The sequence below is a fragment of the Tigriopus californicus genome, chromosome 3 (assembly GCF_007210705.1).
Source record: "Tigriopus californicus strain San Diego chromosome 3, Tcal_SD_v2.1, whole genome shotgun sequence".
NCBI classification, from domain to species: Eukaryota; Metazoa; Arthropoda; class Copepoda; order Harpacticoida; family Harpacticidae; genus Tigriopus; species Tigriopus californicus.
This window is the reverse complement of record NC_081442.1, coordinates 7,411,292-7,432,066: the sequence shown is the minus strand read 5'-3', so window position 1 is coordinate 7,432,066 and position 20,775 is coordinate 7,411,292. Positions and strand designations below refer to the sequence as shown.

The window sequence follows — 20,775 nt, the reverse complement described above, 5'->3', positions numbered from 1 at the left end:
GGCCATTTTTGAGGCCTCTGGTGCGGAAGGGCTGATTCGAAACCGAGAAAAAAACCTTGAGACCATGTTTTCATGGGGATGCATGGGATACATGTCAAACTTGACTTCATGAATCAATTTAAGAGGAACCCAATCCCCTGAAACGATCTGCCAGGACTTTCTCGAGAATTATCGCTCTCTTTTTCATCTACATATCATGAACTTAGTCTATTTGATTTTAAGCCAGTATATGGATCTGATCTTTTAGCTTTTTATATCAGCGAACCACGGCCCCAATGGGCAATTGTTGTTTGAAGTGTATCCTCTCAGGACACATTCATTGCGATAAAACTATTTTTCCCTCTTTCAAAATACTTGATTGACCAAGGGGTTTCTTTATTTGCCTCATCTCACTCTTCTTTTGCCACGATTTATTCTGTTCTGATTTGCAATGTCAAAAGGGTGTCTAACCGATGTTTAGCCAACAATGATGCTCTTGTCATCGGGTCCCCAGGCCTGATTATCCTCATCCTTATCGCGATCTGCCTGGGTGATCCATTGGTTGATATACTTCTTCTCGATGTTGCGGGCCTTGATCACCCCCTGAGGATCATCGGGATGGGAAGCGCGAAGGTCCAGATGATGAGCACCTCTGGGAATGATTATCGACACTACCGATCTGGAAATCGATTTGAGAATCCCCCCTGACGCCCAAGGATCGAGAAGTCCATTACTGCAAAAAAAAACAACAGGAATAGTAATAATAATGCTGATGTTGTTTTGTTTGTTGGCTTTGCCGCTGAGTGATGACATACTAGTGGCAGAACGTTTGCCTGTTCTTTTCATTGTCAGCTTGACAAGGAGATATCGTAGCTTTTACCCCCGGGCTTATGATCAGGAGAAAGCACGGATTTTCCCCTCATTAAAATTTGGAGAATCGGGCCATTTCACGCGACGGAAAGTTTTCTTGGCATTTTCTTCATCCGTGAGCAACGCAGATGCACGCATTTGATCCATTTTGTTGGGACAAGTACAATATTTTGTATTTATTGGGGACGGGACAGGAGGTACCAAGATCAAAGGTGAGACCTATGCTGTATGTGTAAAGACTAGAGTGATCAAATCAGAGGTGGGCATCGTTCGCTAAGGTCATAACTTCAGTTTTTTGCACTTCGAAATGTTACCATCATTGATGGATTGTTACTTTGTTGGATGAAGTCAACAGTTAAGAGGAACTAAGAAGATAATGAAAAGAAAATTGGTTACATTGTGATGCAGCATTTTCAACGTCAGCTTTTACCACAAAATTACAAATTGACCATGAACATAAAATTCTAGCAGTCCGTGACTTTCTATTTTTTCCGCGTGACCCAAAATGATTGATTGGTATTTGGCAACATAAAATAAAAATTGGCTTATGCTCTTTATAACCACTTTTTTGAGAACTGATCCTCATCAGTATTTAATGGTGCATGTGTGAATTGAGAAAATGTTAACTTTATAAAGAACAGTAATCTCAGATTTCGATATTGATTACCAGTATTCTAGGAAACATACAGTGAGTTAATAAATTTTACAATGCTAAGGCTTAGGCAACGCCCAACTGAAATGAAGAAAACTCGTCTAAGAGAGACTCTTGACGAAACTGACAGGCACTGTCAACTTTTGATGGCCATAACCCCAAACAACAGAAAGAAAGCTCTGTAGACTCATGAAATCAATTGAACAGAGGAGGGAGAAAGACTTCATCCAGCAAGATGAGTCTGTCTACATTTCCTCCTTTGCTCGCCCACCAAAGAGAGCGTGTTCATTGAAGTCTTGTCAACCGCACCCCAAAAAGAGCGCAATTTGAGAAACAATGGGTGCGGTGCAAGTAGTAGACTATATCTCAGAACAAACTACTTTGGGGATTTGAATGACCGCGAGCCCAGCTTGATGGCTTCATGCACCCGCCCACATCATCATCGTCATCATCGTCATCATCGTCATGCTACTTTAAAGGAGACGTAGGATGGAACACGCGTCGACAAACGGCGAATCAGTGGAACAATCAACACACTGTTGTGCACTCGCATGGAACACGGCACCCGAGCAAAAGAGAGAGACAGAGAGGCAGAGAAAGAGAGCCGAGATACCGATGAAAACAGATTTCCATGTTCAATCGTCATTGATCCCGAGGACTTGGGAAAACAAACACTGAAGCAGAAATTGATCATATTTTGGACTTCTGGACTATCTCTCCAGTCTGCACAGAGCCCACGGAAATCTAAGGCCTGAGGAGTATTAACAGAAGATGTCCACGGCTTGCGACGAAAGCGCCTATGGATGGAACGATTATTATGGAACGAACGCGTCTTGGAACAACGACGACGAACGACGACATGGCCAAGACATTGAGGAGGATCAACTCAGTTCCAACCCGAAGATCCAAGCCCAAACAGGTGGAACGACGCTCTCCGAGGAGCCTTTGTTCAGCCACATGGCCAATACAATCTATGTGGCTTATCGGGACCCAACCTGGTACGGAAAAGAGTCCGAACATCGCTTGGTCGAGCCGAAAGAGTTTCGGAAACTTCCAGCTCACGATCTAAGTGAATGGATCTCCTACCAACTCTCGGTGGGTGATAACCTCACGTTTGAAAAAATCGTCATCCTCAAGGAGGACGATTTGGCCAATCTCAAGAAGCGTTTACGAGAATTCTTGAAGCAAGAAGATTGTAAAATGGTGAACTTTGGCATTTTCTCCACAGCGCCAAAAGACAAGGTTGTGCAGTGTTTCGCCAAAAGTGCCAGAAGTATTATCAGGCGGGATCTCAGAAGCGAGTCGTTGGGACGAATTTGGAGCATGGAAGTCAATGGGACAGGAAAAGGCTGTGGCCTCATTGCTGGGGATGACAAAATTCATACCTGGATGGATCAATTCCAATAGCCTCGAGGCTCTAGGTGATCCATCCCATTAAGCAATCATTTATCACTCTCATACTTTTGTTGCGTCTAATAGATATTTATTATGGATTCAATAAAAGTGTTCAAACAATCCCGCTCTACGTGCAAGTCTTGGTGGGAAGTACGATTTCCCCATATGGTTGTTGATGGATGCCATTTTTCGGTGAGTTGTCTTGTTTAAGATCAATTTGAGAGGTAACAACAGGTATTTTAATTCCATTTTTTTTTACCGTAAGAGCTGTACTTATGCAAAACATTACGTACGTATTAACTCAACATGGTCTTTTGGAAAATAGGTGGACTTTATTCACATCCCATAGACAGATCTCCCCAAAAATCCGTTTTTAACACTCGATCCTATCTTTCAGGCCTCTCTTTAGGGTCTTCGGTGTCAGAAGAAAGTTCGAACCTCGGTATAGCCGAGTACGATCACTTTCATTCCAACGGTACGTAGAATTCGTCAAAAAATTTCACACATCGTACAATTTTGACAGTCCCCGCCGAGATCATGAAGCATGTAAACGGGTTCATTATGACACCTAAAATCCCTGTACGCTTTTTCGAAAACGGAACTTAACCTTAACTGTATCAAGAACCACATACCATAAACGTTATTCAGTGTGACCGATTATCCTACAGTACTTGTACGCACCTGAAAATGATGTTGCTGGCCCCGTGTAGTTTCTTTTCTCCATACATGAGATTGGCCATCTGAGGACGAGGCGTGACCTTCCATTTATTTTTGCACGTCTCGGCGAAGGCTGTGTAATTCCAATCGGCTTTTTCAAACATGTCTGCCTTGCCATCGAAGCAAAATGGCATCACCATCTCCGTGCAAGCCTGCGATAACAAGAGTCTGTTATGGGATCAATTGGGTTTTATGAAGAGGAACTAACACCGATGTCAAGTGGATATACATAGTAAATTGAATCAATTGGGCAATATGCATGAAAGCCACTGATTCAGCTGAAAGAGTTAAATTTAAGGCGGTAATTGTCATTCTAGAGCCTATAAAATGAAGATTAGGACTGGGCAAAAGTCATTACTGAATTCCCCTGTTCTGGGTCCTGCATTTTCGTCCGACACACATTTTGTAACTTGAGGAAACGAAATATCGACGACATAGGAGGAAAAGTGCCTGAATTTGTCAATCATGGAAAATCAACCTTTGCAAGTGGACTTTTTGACAAACAATTTGAATTAATGAATGATAAACAACAAAAGAAGTCGGCACGCTTGCAAAGGCGGTGAAACAATTCTCTTTGAACATTTCATTGATCAGCTATCAACCAAAGTTCTCAACAGGTGCAAAAGTAGCCGTTCTTGATGTTAAGAAACAAGATATTATCAATTTCTTTTTGCTTCACTTCGTCACAGCATCGTGATAAAGATGATGTCGCCGAGGAAATGTATATACCGGATCCTTTGTCTTGGCTAGACGTCACACTCGGTGACGAAAAAAAAAATGTTATCAAAATCATTTCAGCTCGAGAATGCCATTTTTTCAATTTCATTCTTGGGCAAATCTGACTTTCAACGATCAGCTTGGGCAACATCTTGAATAGAAAGCAAAATATCGACCTCGATAGGCATCCGTGGCTTTCATACCCACCTCCTTGGTTACATTAACCTACTCGAGTGCCATGTCCGATCAAATCAAAAGGTCCGATAAACCATCGATCGTGATGGAACGAAAAAGTCTAGAATTTAACGTTCATTGCGATGGGCTCTTGCACTTCCACCAAAAAACCGTTTTGTTGGAAGTGTGAGGATTTCAGGACGTTAAACCAAATAAAAACCTAGTTCAACGGATAAAGCCGTTATCAAGTATAAAGTACCTGCAGTAGTATTGCTAATAATTAGCTGTTGAAAGTAGACGCTATTTTAGGGTGTGAGGGTGTGCACTCTGTACTAACCTGATAATCCCACATTGAGCTTCCGATATCATCGGCCGTACCCATGTCAAAGCACTTGGCATCGCCTGTGTGGTTGAAGTAAACACTGGCTCCGGCAAAGATTTGCTTCAGATTGATCTTTCGAGTATCATTCTCAGCAAACGTGTCCGCGTACATCATGGATTTACAAATTTGCTGAAATGCCGCAAAAACATATGCCGATGAGGTAGTCAGTGACTATCTTTCCTATCATCTGTAAATTGAAAGCACGCCTCCAATGCCGGAGTGAATTAGTACCTTTACTGGATTTCCTGGCAACGGCATTAAGAAAGTCGTCGAGTAAGGATAATCCATCATGGCAACATTGGTCCACAACTCGTTCAAGTAACCCTTGAATGCGGTCACGTCGTTTTTGGTCAAGGGCTTGCAAAACCGGAATTGCTCCGACATCCACTTCAATCCATCGTCTGCAGTTTATATAATGAGTGAGGCAATTACTTTAACAACCAATCATTTTGGACTACCATCAATTGTGTTAATCGCTTACCCGTGGCACTCATATTGGTGATGATATCCCAAGAATCTCGGATGGTGTTGGCACAGCCTTTGCCTTGCAGAGCATAATCAGCGGTAACAATCCTGCCGAAAGCATTACACGGGGCGTCAAATTGCGCCACAGGGGCAGACGCTGCGATGGCACTGAAATAAGAACATCCCACCATATTTTTGTCTCTGAACTAGACCGACCCATCAGCCTCATCGATTGCCAGGACAACTCACCCATCGCAAATGTGAGGGAATTTGATTCGGAACCAAGCAGCCAACATACCACCATAGGAGCCGCCGAAAGCAATGACGGCGCTCTTAGCATAGCTTGGATTCTCTTTCTTCAGGGATTGGATCAAATACGCAAAGTCGGCCAAAGCTTGCTCAGAAGTTAAGTATCCGTTTTTAGAAGGGTCAGGCTGAAAGAAATAAGGTGGATATACGTAGTGTTGAGCGACGGAACTGTTTAAGCAAGCTACTTGATCTCAAGGGAACAAACCTTGGTTGAATCTTTCCCAAAGGGTAGAGATTCTCCATAGTAGCGATGTTCAGCAAATATCAGTAATGCCCTGAATTGGGGAGCAATGTCCCACATGAAACCCTACATTGAAATAAAGATTGAAATTCAGGTATATGACATTATTGTGGGATGAAGTCACTATACTGAAATGTCTTACCGAGTTCTGAGCAAACGCTTCGATGTCCCCTTCATTACCAGTGTAGAAGAAGATAGGTCCAGATCTCCTATCCCAATATGTGTCATTGATCAGATATTTCTGCTTGAAAAATCCATCGGTTGTCAAGCTAAAATGGTCTATCTAAGTGGTGGAAAAGAGAGAATCAGACAAGAATACTCGCATTGTCGTACATCCATCTGATCAGATATGGCACTCTCAGTCCGGCTTCTATCCCATATCTTACCCTTTGATCGAAGTATTTGGTCTCGTAAGAGTAAGTCTTTTCTGATGGAGAATGGTACTTCAACGAAAAGCATGAACCAAAAAGGCAAACCACCACCAGAAATGTGGCTAACACAACGGACATTTTGAACGTCCCACTATCAGGCTTTATTTTGACGTGTGAATCTGGGATCCAACTGACATTCCCTGGTCAAACGACAATGCCAACAAATAACAAATGTGAACGCTCCGGAGTCTCCTTCCCTTCCAATTTTACTGGAGGGCTCGTTCGACCAATTTCATATTCCGGGGATGGGATCCAGAGTCAGTTTCTGCTCAACAACTTCATCAACGAGAGCAGTCGACCCCCTCCCTCACTGTACGTATCTGTACGTACTGAGTACATCCAGATCCGTACCAGTTACAGAACGGCCGGCAATATGGACTGTGCTGCTAGCTAACTCTATGATTGATAATGTATGAAGAGAGTCTCTCCAGATCACTGGGACAATCGTTGGTCAGTCAAAGCTGTTTGACCAGTCTCTTGGCTAAAGAGTGGAGATGATGTTTATATACCCTCAGCAACACGTAGTTCAGTTCGACGGCACTGTACTAGAAACAGACACATTTCATAAACCCAATTTTTGAACCACCACATCTGGAGAGAGAATCTTCCAACCTTTCTTGGCTCAAATGTGGACTATGTCCATCCTTTTTGTTCTGGATTTATTAGGGTCACTGAGAATACAATCCTAAAAAATATCAAATGGCATGCTTACAATTGTTACCTAATTATATTAATATTAATATGTAATTCACTAAGGAAGTACAGCTAACAGATCTGGAAAGCCCTTGCACTTTAGGTCGATCAGGAATTTGGCTCAAGGCATTGTCTAAGTGTGGTTTAAACACCCTGAGATATTAACACCTGCGCGCGTATTTATTCTCTACGAATATTAGAGGAAAGCAAAAGAAACAATGAGGGAGCTAAAGAAAAAAGAGAGAAGAACATCATTATTTCAACTGTCCGGGATTCTTGAGGTCGTGAAGGTCCTCTCAAAGCACACGTTAAGCTTCCACAGTTACTGAAAACCTTAATAGTCTTCAAATATTGTACAATCCCAATCTTTCTAGTCTCTCCCCATACAAAACTGCTCTCATTCCCAGTATGTTCTATGTGACGCATTTTTGGACGCACTCGACTTTTGACAATTTGAGCCCAAACAATCGCAGAATATTCAAGATGTAATTGAACAATACACCAAGGTTGAAAAGCCTTACCCCCCCTTCAACACGGCATGCTCATGGAGCTTTCCATTACGTTTCAGTAGCGACATTTTTACGCCCTTTGATGTCTCAATATAACCGAAACCTTGTCTTGGGTCTCAATTTCCAGACGCTTGTTTTGCAAAACGCCATGATCCATGTATATTTAAAGCAATGGCCCTACATTCTGTACTTTTGTATCGTGTGAATAAATAAGTTTGTCCGTTATGTAAGAAAGCGTTCATCTATTCTTCCCGACTTTCACACTATAACTTGTTAACTCTTAGTCTCAAATCATTTAGCCTACTAATCTGTAATTCGATTTGTTCCAAACTTTTGTTACATGAAAGTCTTTAAATCATCAATAATTCAATAATCGATGTGTACAAGCATGAGTATAGACATTGGCACGAGAGCAATATGAATCACCATCTTTTTAAAAGCCTGCCTAGTAATTGATTGTTGACTTGCTATCAACAGTGATGTCAAAATTTATGTCTATTAATCAATAGTCAATATCGAGTGCTTTTAGCATAAATAAACAACAATAACAATAGAAAAATGGCTTTCGGTTACCAACCTTAAGTGTTTTTGACTATATTTCATAGACTTTCTGGGGAGATGTGATGTACCATCATGAGCGCCAGCTTGACTGCCTTCATTATGTCCAACTAGTTCTTGTTCAACTATTCCGTTTTCCTTACCTGAACAATACACGTCATCCTTCTCTACTTGTTTCCGACCATTTTCGTCCACGATCATGCGATGGCGCAGTCTGCAAATACGTCTTTTTTAAGTATTGTCGACGGCTCATCCCTGTTCTGAGACTCCGTGGTTAAAACGGCGTGTGCAAAAGTGATTCGTGATCTGGTTCACCCGTTGTCCATCGTGGTGTTGAGTCCATTCTCATCCGGGACCATGTCCGATAGGGAAGCAATGATTGCTTTAAAGGCAAGCCGTAAAGGTTTCAAGTCCGCCCTGTCTCGTGCCAGGAATGTGGCAGAATCTGCCCTGAAAGTGTATGTTGACGGAGATGATCCAACCTTTTTGGAAAATCTTCTTGGACACTGGGATGACCGACTATAGAAGTACCTTGCCGCGGAAGATCAGGTGATATGTAATCTCGCTTCCGATCCAAAGGACGCAGATCAAGCCGTTGACGAGCATGTAGAGGCCTTTTTTAAGGTCAAGACTCTAATTATTGGATATCGTAGAGAAGCCAATGCTACTGTTCTCAGGCAGACAGTCTCGGATGCATCATCCGTCCCATCCCCGGATTCTAGACAGGCCCACTCCGTTTTTCCCAGGCTTGATGCCAAGAAGCATCCACTTCTGGAAGAGGATACAACTCATAAAACGTTTTTCAGATGGCGCCCTTTATGGAATAATTATGTCCAACTAACTTACCTAGATCAACGGGAGAGGGCAATCCAAGTTGGGCTTTTATGGGAGTGCTGCAGCCCGGACTTAACGAGGCTCGTAAATTCGTTCTCGAGGCTGAGACCATCCGTGTCGGCACCCGTACTTTTACGTCCCCCCAATTTGTCAATTCTGCGGAATTGGGAGTCAACGCCGCCACCAAGTCTTCTTATAAGAGGGGCGGTGGAAAGTCAGGTCGAAAACTTGAGAAGTCTGGATCATCCGAGAGGTGTTCTTTTTGCGGATCGTCCAAGAGACACACTCTTGAGGAATGTCCGGCACTGAAGTCTACTTGCCATGGATGTGGGAAAACCGGTCATTGGCAACCTGTTTGCCGCTTCAAAAATCAGGTGAAAGCACACTCCATAAGTGTAAAACCTAAAGAAGACGAAATCGTGGTGAGTGGATTACATCTGAAAGTTGCTTCCTCATCACTGAAAGCCAGATCAAATCAAATAGAAGTTCTGGTCTCTCCTACTGGTTCACAAAAATCGGCAAAACTTCGGTTTTGCGCCTATACCGGGGCAGATGTTGTGATCATGGGCATGAATCAATTCATAGATTCCGAATTATGCCAATTCATACCCGTTGAAAATCGTTTCCATAATTCCAAAATTACAGGAGTGAATGGGCAATCAATCGATATTTTTGGCACTTTCCAGACCGACCTTTCGTTAAATGAGACCAACATAATCCGTGATGTGACACTGGTTGTCAGTAAGGATATTGATGATGCTTACCTGAGTTTGGAGGCCTGTCAGGGTTTCGGAATTGTTGGTCGCAACTTCCCGAATCCATCATATCCCATCATTTCTAAAATCCAGAAACAAGAGGGTGATCATCCGTCCGAAATTTCACCCGCCCCTGTTTGGCCTGTGACGGTTCGGGATGAATGGATTTCTGTTACCTCAAGATCCTTGCGATGACGATTTCAAAAGCGTGGAGTGTAAACTCAGATCTATTTACAGAGAGGCGTTTGATGAATCATGCTTGAAGCCCATGAGTGGCCCAATTGTAGGAGATCCCATGGTTATAACTTTAAAGGAGGGAGCTACTCCTTTCGCCATCAACTCTGCTTGTAATATCCCAGTCCCTCAACAGGAGCCAGTAAGGAAAATGCTGAATGATATGGTTGTTCAGGGTATCACAGAGCCGGTGGGTGATTTACCAACGACGTGGTGCCATCCTCTTGTGGTAGTACCCAAGTCTGACGGATCATTCAGGCTATGCGTGGATTTGACCCGTTTAAACACTCAAGTTGTGCGCTCAATCCATCCAATAAAAACTCCTACCAAGGCCATATCCGGATTCCGCCCAACGGATAAGTATTTTGTCAAATTGGACTTTGTAAAAGGGTATTGGCAAATGCCATTGGAGAAAAAATCTCAAGGGTTGACGACCTTTCTTACTCCTTTTGGGAAATTTCGATTTCTGCGTTCTCCGGTGGGTTTCATCTCAACAGGGGATTCTTTCTCTAATAGAGGCAACATGGCGATGTCGGGTCTCGACATCCAGAAGGTCATTGACGATATAGCCGCTGGGCAGCCTGAATATCAAGATCTTGTGCAATTGACCTGTGAAATTCTTGAACGTTGTGTCCGGTATGGAATGACCGTTAATGGGCGCAAGAGTGTGATTGGTGGCTCGAAATGTATAGACTTCGTGGGCTATCAGATTTCCAGGAACTCCATTAAGGCTGATCCGGAAAAACTTAATGCGATCCGGCACTTTCCAATGCCAAAGGATAGACGCGATCTCCGGTCATTCATGGGGTTAGTCAATCAGCTTAGTCAATTCACTAGTCAGATCGCAGTTTCAGCCGAGCCCCTCAGAGGACTTGTAAAGATTAAGAATGCATTTCTGTGGTTGCCCGAGCATTCTATGGCTTTTGAAAAAATCAAGACCGCTCTTACGTCCCCTCCAATCCTTGGGATGTTTAATCTAGGAGCAAAAACAGTGCTGCAGACAGATGCTTCCAAGTTAAAAGGTCTTGGTTTTGCCCTCCTGCATCTTCATGAGGGTGAGTGGCGTCTGATCCAGTGTGGGTCACGCTTCCTAAAAGATACGGAGAGCAGGTACGCTATTGTTGAATTGGAAGCTTTGGCTATTTACTGGGCGATCAAAAAATGTCGAATGTATCTAACTGGGCTCGAACATTTCTCCCTGGTGACAGATCATAAGCCCCTGCGCTCAATCTTTAATGATCAGATGATGAACTTGATAGACAATGCCCGAATCTTGAGTTATAAATCTCGTCTTTCTCAATTCAAGTTTACCGTTGAATGGAGATGTGGAAAGGATCACTTTATCCTGGATGCTTTGTACCGTGCTCCCATCTCAAATCCAGTTGACGAGGAGGACGATGATGTCTATGAGGATCAAACCAATTTAGAGATAGCCAAGATTCAAGCTTGTCGGACCGATATCTCCTTGGAACGGATGTCCGAAGTGGCACGTAATTGCTCTGAATATCTCCAACTGAGGTCCGCAGTCGAGAAAGGGACAGTAACCAAAGCTCGTGATGGATACGTCTCCCTTTTCAAGAGAGTGGCAGATGAGCTCTCCGTGGATGGAGATCTAGTCCTCCGGGGTGCTTGCATTGTCGTCCCCGTTCCTGCAATAAAAGATATATTGTACGAACTTCATTCTAGTCACCAGGGGGTTGAGCGAACGAAAAGAAGGGCAAGGCAAATCGTGTTTTGACCAGGTTTTAATTCAGATATTACGAATATGGTAGAGTCTTGCCCAGATTGTGCCTACTTTAGACCATCCAATCCTGCCAAACCGCTCTTTTCAACCAATCAACCATCCCCGCCATTTGAAATGGTTTCGGCTGATTTTTTTTTCATTTGGGGGAAAGGAATATCTGGTGTACTCGGACCGTTTTTCTGGATTTCCATTTATTGCGAAATTCGAAACATCTCCAACAGCTGTGGGTCTTATTCGGGAACTTCGTGGCCTCTTCTCCTTGACCAGTGTGCCCAATATTTTAAGGTCGGACAATGGGACACCGTTTGCTTCAGCCGTTACACGGGATTTTTTCAGAAAGTGGGGTATTGCTTGGAAACCATCTTCGCCGCACCATCCGCAGTCCAATGGTCATGCCGAATCGAGTGTGAAAAGTCTCAAACATCTTCTCGCCAAGTGCGGAGGGAGATGGGACTCCAATGAGTTTCTTTCCGGGCTCCTGGAACTACGAAATACGCCGCGTTCGGATGGCCTATCCCCAGCTCAGCGTGTATTTGATCAGCCCATGAGATCAAAGCTACCAACTCATTAGCGCGCATTTCTTCCTGAAATTCAGGTTTAGTCTGATGTGGCCGATGCTATACGTCTTCATGATGACCAACAACGCAAGATTTACTTCAATCGGACCGTTCGTGCGCGGAAAAAGGTTCCGGTCGGCGAACGTGTCCTGGTTCAGGATCCCACAACACGCCGATGGGACAAACTGGCCATTGTCGTCGAGAATCGCTCACCCCGACGATACTTACTTCGATTCCCATCAGGTCACTTATTGGAGCGAAATCTTCGATTCCTTCGTCGGGCAGTCCGTGGTTTCCCTGATCCACACGGTGAAGTTCATGAAGACATCCAATGTGCTCCCAGACAAAGCGGAAGAGATCGACGGCTCCAGAACGATTTCAAGCGAGTTAAATGTATTTCTCATGTCTATTATTTTTATGTTATTCTTAGGCCACGTGCTTCGATTCATTGCACGTTGTTGAAAGGGGAGTTGGGGAGATGTGATGTCATACCATCATGAGCGTCAGCTTGACTGCCTTCATTATGTCCAACTAGTTCTTGTTCAACTATTCCGTTTTCCTTACCTGAACAATAAACGTCATCCTTCTCTACTTGTTTCCGACCATTTTCGTCCACGATCATGCGACTTTCATAGACTTATTTTACAATGAAACTCTTTTCATCCGTTCCCCAAGCTTGCTCATCGTTCACATAGTCTTTTTCGGCTTGAACGATCCACTTTTTGATGTTTTCTTTGATGATGTTGCGAGCTTTAAGGACACTAGCTGCTAGGTCATTGGGATGTGCCTCTCGTAGATGGAAGTGATGAGCCACATCAGGCATCACCACCGCGATAACTGAATTAGAAATTGACCTCAACACGCCTCCCGAGGCCTAAGGATCGAGTAGGCCATTACTTGGAGAAAAAGAAATACAGAATGAGAGCCACAATTCAAATGGGCAAGTACTTATAAATTTCATGTTTCTACTTTGTTGAAGATACCTCTATTTATCCATATTCTCACTACATTTTGCACATCTAGTACAGAATTTGAGCTATGTGGAAGGAGGACGACGGTGTGTCTTTTCTCCGTACATGAGGCTGGCCATTTCAAGGCGAGGAGAGACCTTCCAATTGGCTTTGGAAATTTCGGCATATTCCGTGAAATTCCAGGGGGCCTCTTCGAACATATCCGTCTTGCCATTAAAGCAAAGCGGCATAACCATCTCCGTGCAAGACTATAGACAATAATGCAACGGTTTCATTAATTTTTTTCATTGTTTTTTTCTCCTTTTTCTTCTAACATTAATTGTATCACTTTTCGGTTATTTCATGCACTTTGTTTCAGCTGTATTTCTTTGTCGGTTTAGATCATGTTCTTTCATGCTTCATGCGAATCCAAGCTATTTATTTTGCAGTCCTTTTTCGCATATTCAGTTTAAAAGTAGGCTAAAGAACTTTATTTGGTACCCTCTCATTGATCTTCGTATGCTCAAATAGTTATTGAAGGTCAAGTCCAGATGAAGATGCTAACGTTTTATCACTCAAATATTCAGCCACGTCATGAGCATGCTTTACTCATTCAGATACCTGGAATGAATGAAGACCTGGGAAAGAGGATGCTTGCTTTGTCCGGGCTGCCTCCACTAGCTTCTAAAATTTTAGGGCTTTTACTCGAAAATAAGGCAGGAACTGGGAACTTCGCAAGTTTAATCAAAATTTCTTAAAACGAAAGATATTTCTTAATAAATTTGAAGCAAAAATATATAATGCAAAAGGAACCAAAAAGCGATAAAATACTTCAAAATAAAAAAAATCAGATGAACGGACAATAAACAAATAATTGACTGCGAGGGTGGGGAACGATTCTGAAAAAGGGACAAATACCAAAAAAATAGAGCAATGCATATTTCATTAATCAAAAGTTCATTTCAGATATGGCCAACCCTTGAAATAAGAGTTGATCAGGAATTTTGGTCAAAACATTGTTTCGGTCTGACTCAAATCTTCTTACATGATTAACGTTTACATATTCCCTAAGAATATTTGAGGGAAGCAAATTTAGCAATGAAAGAGCTTGTAAAAGCAGAGGGGTGGACTTCATTGTTCTAACTGGCCTGACGCAAGTTTTTTATACGCTTGTACCACTGAGTTAAGGCTTGAGCATTACCCAGAATGAGCATTTTGATATGAGTGTAATTTCATTCCGGTTAACGTCCAAGTTCTTAACTCCGAGGGACGAAGTTTAAAAAAACAGGCCCTAAGAATTCTCGAGGACTTGAAGGGGCTCTCAAAACGTACATTTTTTATCCACAAACCTCTACGGGCGCTGCCACTGACCCTAAAACCAGGATTGGGACAAAGCTCATGAATGCTTTTGAAGACGTACAGTATCAGATACCTTCTCGTACCTTCTCTGAACATTGTACAGTCCCAACTTTTCTAGTCTCTCCCAATACGAGAGCTCTCTCATTCCTGTGATGTTCCTAGTGAAACATCTTTGCACTTGTTCCACCTTTTGCAAACCTGCTGAACACATTGGAGCCCAAATGGGTGAAGCATGTTCAAGATGTGGCTGAACAATCGACAATCACAATCGTGATGCTATCTCTTGACTTAAATGTGCGATATATCCAGCCACACATTTGAAAGGCTTTACCCACATTCAGCTGGATATGCTCATCGAACTTTCCATTATTTTGGAGGACTACACCTAAATTTTTCATAGATAAGACCTGCTCAATATCTTTACCTCCATTATCTACGAGTGGAGTATTCAAAGGAGTTGCCCCAAAGGTCATTGAGCAGAATTTCATTCCGTTCAGGGCCATATTACTCTCAGCTCTCAGTAACCCAAGAATATATTATTTCTAGTTCCTTTGCAAGGCTATTGGAATCTTGGCCATTCCTACCAGAAACTAACTTCGTATCGTCAGCATAAGAAGAGACACTGGCAGTAATACTAAGCTTTTCAAGCTGGACAACGAATATTATAAAAAAGTAGGGGCCTTAAGATGGAGCCCTGGGGAACACCTAACTTGACATCATGTATGTCATCAAGGGATCCTTCCACCTTAACTAATTGCTTCCTGCCACAAATGAAACTTCTTAAATTTTATGTCCCAAACCTAATCCAATATACATGGAGGGTTATATCTTCACGTCCGTTCTATTCAAGATCAAGATTAGGAGAGAGAAAGGCAGAGAGATAGAGTGAGAGAGCAATAGGGGAAGAGAGAGCAGGACTGCCACATATACGCATGTGCATGCAATACAAGTACACACCATTAACCAATTGAAAAACCTTACCTTGGAACCCTAACTCGTGGTGCCAGTTAATTAGGAGCCCAAAATCTACTTTCTAAAAGACCTTGACAAGCTGATAGCATTTGTGATCTTGAATTAATCCTTTCATCCTTGAGCTTCGGGAGAGTTACATTGATTATCAAAACAACAAATTGCTAACGGTTAAGTTTGGCCACAGACCCTCTGATTTTTATAAATATTTTCAGGTTTTGTTAGTGGGTGCTATGTTTTTTTGGGTTTGGTTTTTCACGGGCTTTTTTACCACTACAGGGAATGTAATCCCCAGTACTAACAAAATAAAAAGTTATAATTCGTCCATCTATTACCTGGGTGGATAAGTGTTACCGGCAAGCGAATTCTATTTTTACTTATTGTTTGGTATCAGATTGGTTCCTTGTCGGTGGGTGAGAGTAACATCTAAAAGTTTTGTTAAGAAATGCCTGGAAGAAGAGTCAAAACTGGAATCCCTCTCTTTCCAGGAAATTGATTGCACCAACCACTTCACCTACTGTCCTCTCTCAAAACGGTACATTCCGACGGCGGGAATTGAACTCATACCATCAATGAAGCAGATTCTTGTCTTGCTTGCTTACGTTCCCTTTTAGACTACTCAGAGGCACCTTCTCCTAAAATATAAACTACTTTGTTACCTAAACCCAAAGCAAAAATACAAGATATAGAAATACGGTATACTTCTCAAGCAACTAACCCATTTAAGGCCATGAAACTGATAAGGCATATTTTGCCCGTCTCTTGTAACTACCCATCAACCCCCCTTAATTGTGCTCATCATGTTTATGATTTACTACTTGAATTGATCAAGGGTTACACTTTAAGTGAATGGTTGGATCGACCTTCTGCCTAATACCAAACCTGAAAGTTCCACAAAGCACTGACTACCTCTTACGCTACTTCTAGTAGCTTTTTTCATTTCACTTCAACTTCAATCGTCAGGTGCACCGAAAACTAAGCATTTTTTTCTCCAAGTGTCTGGAGAGCACTTTCCGACACGCTTTTCACTCTGAAGATTAAACAGAGAGTTCAACGACATCCGATTCTTCTAGCCAAATCTCACGTAACTTCATTGATCATCCGAGATATTCATGCTCAAGTGGGTCAAATGGGCAAGGAAATTGTCATTACAAGGTTGAGAGAGAAATATCGAGTTATTGTGGAGTGTGGAATGGTTAAAAAGGTGCTACTCAAGTGCATTCAATGCAAAAAAATTCAAGGCAAGGTGGAGCATCAAATCATGGCCAAACTACCTGAGGACAGATTGGTAAGTGACAATCCTCCCTTTACCAACGTTGGAGTGGATCTCGTTGGACCGTTCAAGATTTGCCATGATCGCAATTCCGTGGAGCGATTCGGCATTATCTTCACGTGCATGGCAAGCCGAGCAGCCCATATTGAAGGTTTTTTTTGAAAAAAGCACCGACTCGTTCATTCGGGCATTGCGACGATTTGTGGCCAAAACCATATTTTAGTCACACTCCAAATCAAGCAACGCAAACTTAATTATTGGCGTACCAAGTGATTGAAAGGGCCGACACCTTTGTATTTTTTATGACCTTTACTATTTCTTTTGTTCATTTTATTTCAATAGGAAACCGTTATTTGCTTTGATCAATGTGTTTTTATCGCGTCTAGACGTTGGGGGAATTTAGTGACATACATGACGTCAAGTCGGGTGTTCCTCAGGGCTCCATTTTGGGTCTTCTCCTTTTCATCATCTTCATTGCTCCGCTTCAGAAGCTTGGTAGTAGTAATGTCAGTATCTCTTGCTATGGTGATGGTACAAAATTGGTAGTTGGTAGGAAGGGTCAGAATTCCGGTTGTCTGGTAGAGGTTCTAGACCAAATCTATTCCTGGATTGGTGCGAGTAACATGGCACTGAATGGAATGAAATTCCGCTCAATGACCTATGAGTCGACGCCATTAGACACTCCACTATTAGATGATGAAGGTAAGGGCATTCAGCACGTCTCATCTATGAAAGATTTAGGTGTATCCCTCTAAGATAATGGAAAGTTCGATTAGCATATCCAGTTGAAAGTTGGTAAAGCTTTTCAAACATGTGGTTGGATATATCGCACGTTTAAGTCCAGAGATAGCATCACGATCCTAACTCTGAACAAGTCAATTGTCAAGCCACATCTTGAATATGCCTCAACCATTTGGGGTTCAATGAGTTCAGCAGGTTTGCAAAAGCTCAAGCAGGTCCAAGGATGTTTTACTACGAACATTGAGAATATGAGAGAGCTCTCGTATTGGGAGAGGTTAGAAAAGTTGGGATTTTACAATATTTACAAAAGGTACGAAAGGTATCTGATACTGTACGTCTTCAAAAGTATCCATGAGCTTTGTCCCAACCCAGGATTTAGGGTCAATTGNTTGAGAATATGAGAGAGCTCTCGTATTGGGAGAGGTTAGAAAAGTTGGGATTTTACAATATTTACAAAAGGTACGAAAGGTATCTGATACTGTACATCTTCAAGAGTATCCATGAGCTTTGTCCCAACCCAGGATTTAGGGTCAATTGAAGTGACCGTCGAGGCTTAATGTACGTTTTGAGAGCACCTTCAAGCCCTCGAGAATCCAGGCTAGTTCGAACAATGAAGTCCGCATCTCTTCTTTCTAGGACTACTACTTGATTGTTTAATTTGCTTTCCTCTAATATTCGTAGTCAATACGTAGGCCTTGTTAATCCGGTTGCATCTTTCAAGTCAGACTTGGACCAATGTTTGGCTATCATTCCAGATCTACCCTACATTCTAGGACTAGCTCGGTCTGCCAACTCAAATTCGTTGGTAGACCAAATATCATATAAAGATTGAAAGGTAATAAATAGACGAATTATAGCCTTTCATTTCAATAGTACTGGGGATTACATTCCCTTTAGCGGTTTGAAAAGCCCGTGAAAAAACAAACCACAAAAAATATTGTCTAGGGTTGTTAATTCTCTTTCTTTACAACGACGCAAGAACAAAGGTTAGCGGAGGGTTTATTAACGCTGTCTTTCCTTTTTTTTGCCGCGAGATGTCTCATTATGAAACAAGCAGTCCCTATAGTATCAATGCTCATTAGCATAACATGTTGGCAGGAAAACTACACACTTTAGGACTGTTAGAAACAAAAATATTACCATTTATCTAGCGAAGTCTGGTCTTAGTGAGGCAAAAAGCTGAAAGAATGGTCATCTAAGATTTTAGTAAAAGTAAATGTAAAGAGTAAGGTCATCACATTTTTGGCAAGTAACGGTTGTGTCACGAAATACTCGTTTTTGGCCAGAGTAATTGTAACTGTAATTCGTTTCTTTTATAGAGGAACGTCTAACGCCCTGGATACGGTTTTTTTACTATGCCAAAACAGTCCCCGATAAAAAATGCCCTTGAGTTGAGTTTCAAGAAGGTTTATGATCTCAAGATGACAAACATCCTCTGTGGAATGACGTCCTATGCCAACAGTTTTCCATGTCCGTATTGCAAATGGAAAGCTGACCCGAAACACTTGGATACGAAGTTCTTAGAACATTTCCCTACAACAAAACCAATAATGGGTGAGTGGTTTAAGCCGGTCAAAAAGAGGCCTCGCTACTGAACTTCTTCATGTGAATTTCTCTCCAATACTAGCTGAAGGTTCAATTATTGAGCGTTTCTTACCCCCGGTTCTTCATTTAACTCTTGAACTTAGTAAATCGTCTCTTCGAAAGGATAATTAGTGATTTGGCCAACGGCATTGCTTTAGGATGGGTTGATAGTCTTCATCTTGAAAAAGCAAACTACCATGTTGGTTGCTTCGCTGAACGAGCGTGTATTATGCTCCTTGGACATGTCAAGTACAACTAAATAAACTAGATAATTTGGTTGTACTTCGAAATGCTGACAGACCGGATAGATTGTTGGTTGGGAAACAGCAATGATGGAGTGCTTTGCAAATGCCAAAGTGATATTGGCAACAATGCTTACCCTGGGCCATGCCCTGGGACGCTAGGACCAAGAGCAGGCCGATTTGGCGAAAACCTCATTCACAGTCCATATTTCAAGAACTTCGTGGACTTGCTCTTCGCCTGGGCATTGAAAAGGTTGACACAATTGTCTTTGAATCTTTCTTTGTTCAGCAAATCAAACATATGTCAGTCAGCGTTTATAGAAAGCAACTTGCAGTTGACCGTGTGTTTTTGGCCCTTTAACCGAAACACGAAAACAGTATTGGAGCAAGAGATTGAGAGATTGGCTTAGTCATTGCAAGAAAACTTACATAACAGAATGTTCTATGACTAAATTTTAACCGATACGGTTGGTTTGCTTTGAAACACAGTTATGTTCTTGGTCTACAGAACCCATGCTTGGTTGCCTGATAGAAAAGTGAGCTTTCGATATCCAATAAAGCAATGGCGTGGCCCCCCTACCTCGAGCATGACACTTCAAATCTTGTTTCACTTATGGCTCTGAATTAGTTTTCTCAACTTATTTAGCTCAATTTGTCGCCATATTGTGTGAGGGCATCCCACCGTTAGGTACCCTCTCTATCCTTGTGGAATGTAGACCTCCATGAAAACAAGCCTTTTGGCTTATGGAAGTCTTGGGTAGTTATTGCTTTTGAACACCATCCATTACAGACATTTAAACTCTGAAATACCTGATTTACCGCTTAGACATAAGTCAAAACAAGATATTTTGGATTCTGGATGGATTTCCTTAACGTGTTTCGAACCGCGCAAATTGGTCCCAACGCTACATTTCACGATGGTTGAAGTGTTTCGTGGGACGGTTGGTGGTGGGACAATTATGGTTTTGAGATCCTGGATGAAATATGAAGTGGCCTGGAAACTCCCAAATTCAACTACTTAGGAACAATCGTCAAGTATCATTTTCCTGCATGGTTGAATGAAGGTCAATCATAATTAGAGTCGACCCCCTGACACTCAGAGGCAAACCAGGCAGTCTAAAGAGAAGAAAAATCCCAACTTGAACAAATGTGCCGGTTCGGAACAGTTCGATCGTCATCCGTCCAAGAAGCGGTCAAAAGATTAGGCGTCCAGATCATGATTCGTCCAGCCCGACTTTTATAGCGATGAAGATGCAATGTACGACTTTATGGCCCATGGGCGACCCGGCCAAAGGCGAATTGACCGAAGAGGACGAGGCTCAGTTCAGTGGTAAACGCAGCGAGGCTTTGGCCGCCTTTTCCGAAGGGGAATGGAGCCAAGCGATTGACATCTTCACCGAGGCCATCATTCTCAATCCGCATAACGCCGTCGTGTTTGCCA

The 20,775-nt window shown here is 42.4% G+C and overlaps 1 protein-coding gene across 1 annotated transcript; it reads right to left on the bottom strand.

Moving 5' to 3' along the window:
* Positions 1-358: 358 nt before the first annotated feature.
* Positions 359-6,669, bottom strand: LOC131877590 (lysosomal Pro-X carboxypeptidase-like). Its single transcript, XM_059223297.1, has 9 exons — positions 6,288-6,669; positions 6,044-6,184; positions 5,866-5,967; positions 5,601-5,785; positions 5,368-5,519; positions 5,118-5,287; positions 4,842-5,015; positions 3,578-3,765; positions 359-712 (listed from the first exon to the last, which is right to left on the bottom strand). Exons 1-9 carry the CDS (start codon positions 6,408-6,410, stop codon positions 457-459), a joined length of 1,491 nt encoding a protein of 496 aa, XP_059079280.1. The 5' UTR covers positions 6,411-6,669; the 3' UTR covers positions 359-456.
* Positions 6,670-20,775: the final 14,106 nt, after the last annotated feature.

Excerpts from the sequence above, each read along its gene's own strand:
- LOC131877590 (XM_059223297.1), bottom strand. The coding sequence starts at position 6,410 with ATGTCCGTTGTGTTAGCCACATTTCTGGTGGTGGTTTGCCTTTTTGGT. Across the intron at positions 5,288-5,367 it reads CACCAATATGAGTGCCACGG|ACGATGGATTGAAGTGGATG; the intron begins GTAAGCGATTAA and ends TATAAACTGCAG. Across the intron at positions 5,016-5,117 it reads TGCCAGGAAATCCAGTAAAG|CAAATTTGTAAATCCATGAT; the intron begins GTACTAATTCAC and ends GCGGCATTTCAG.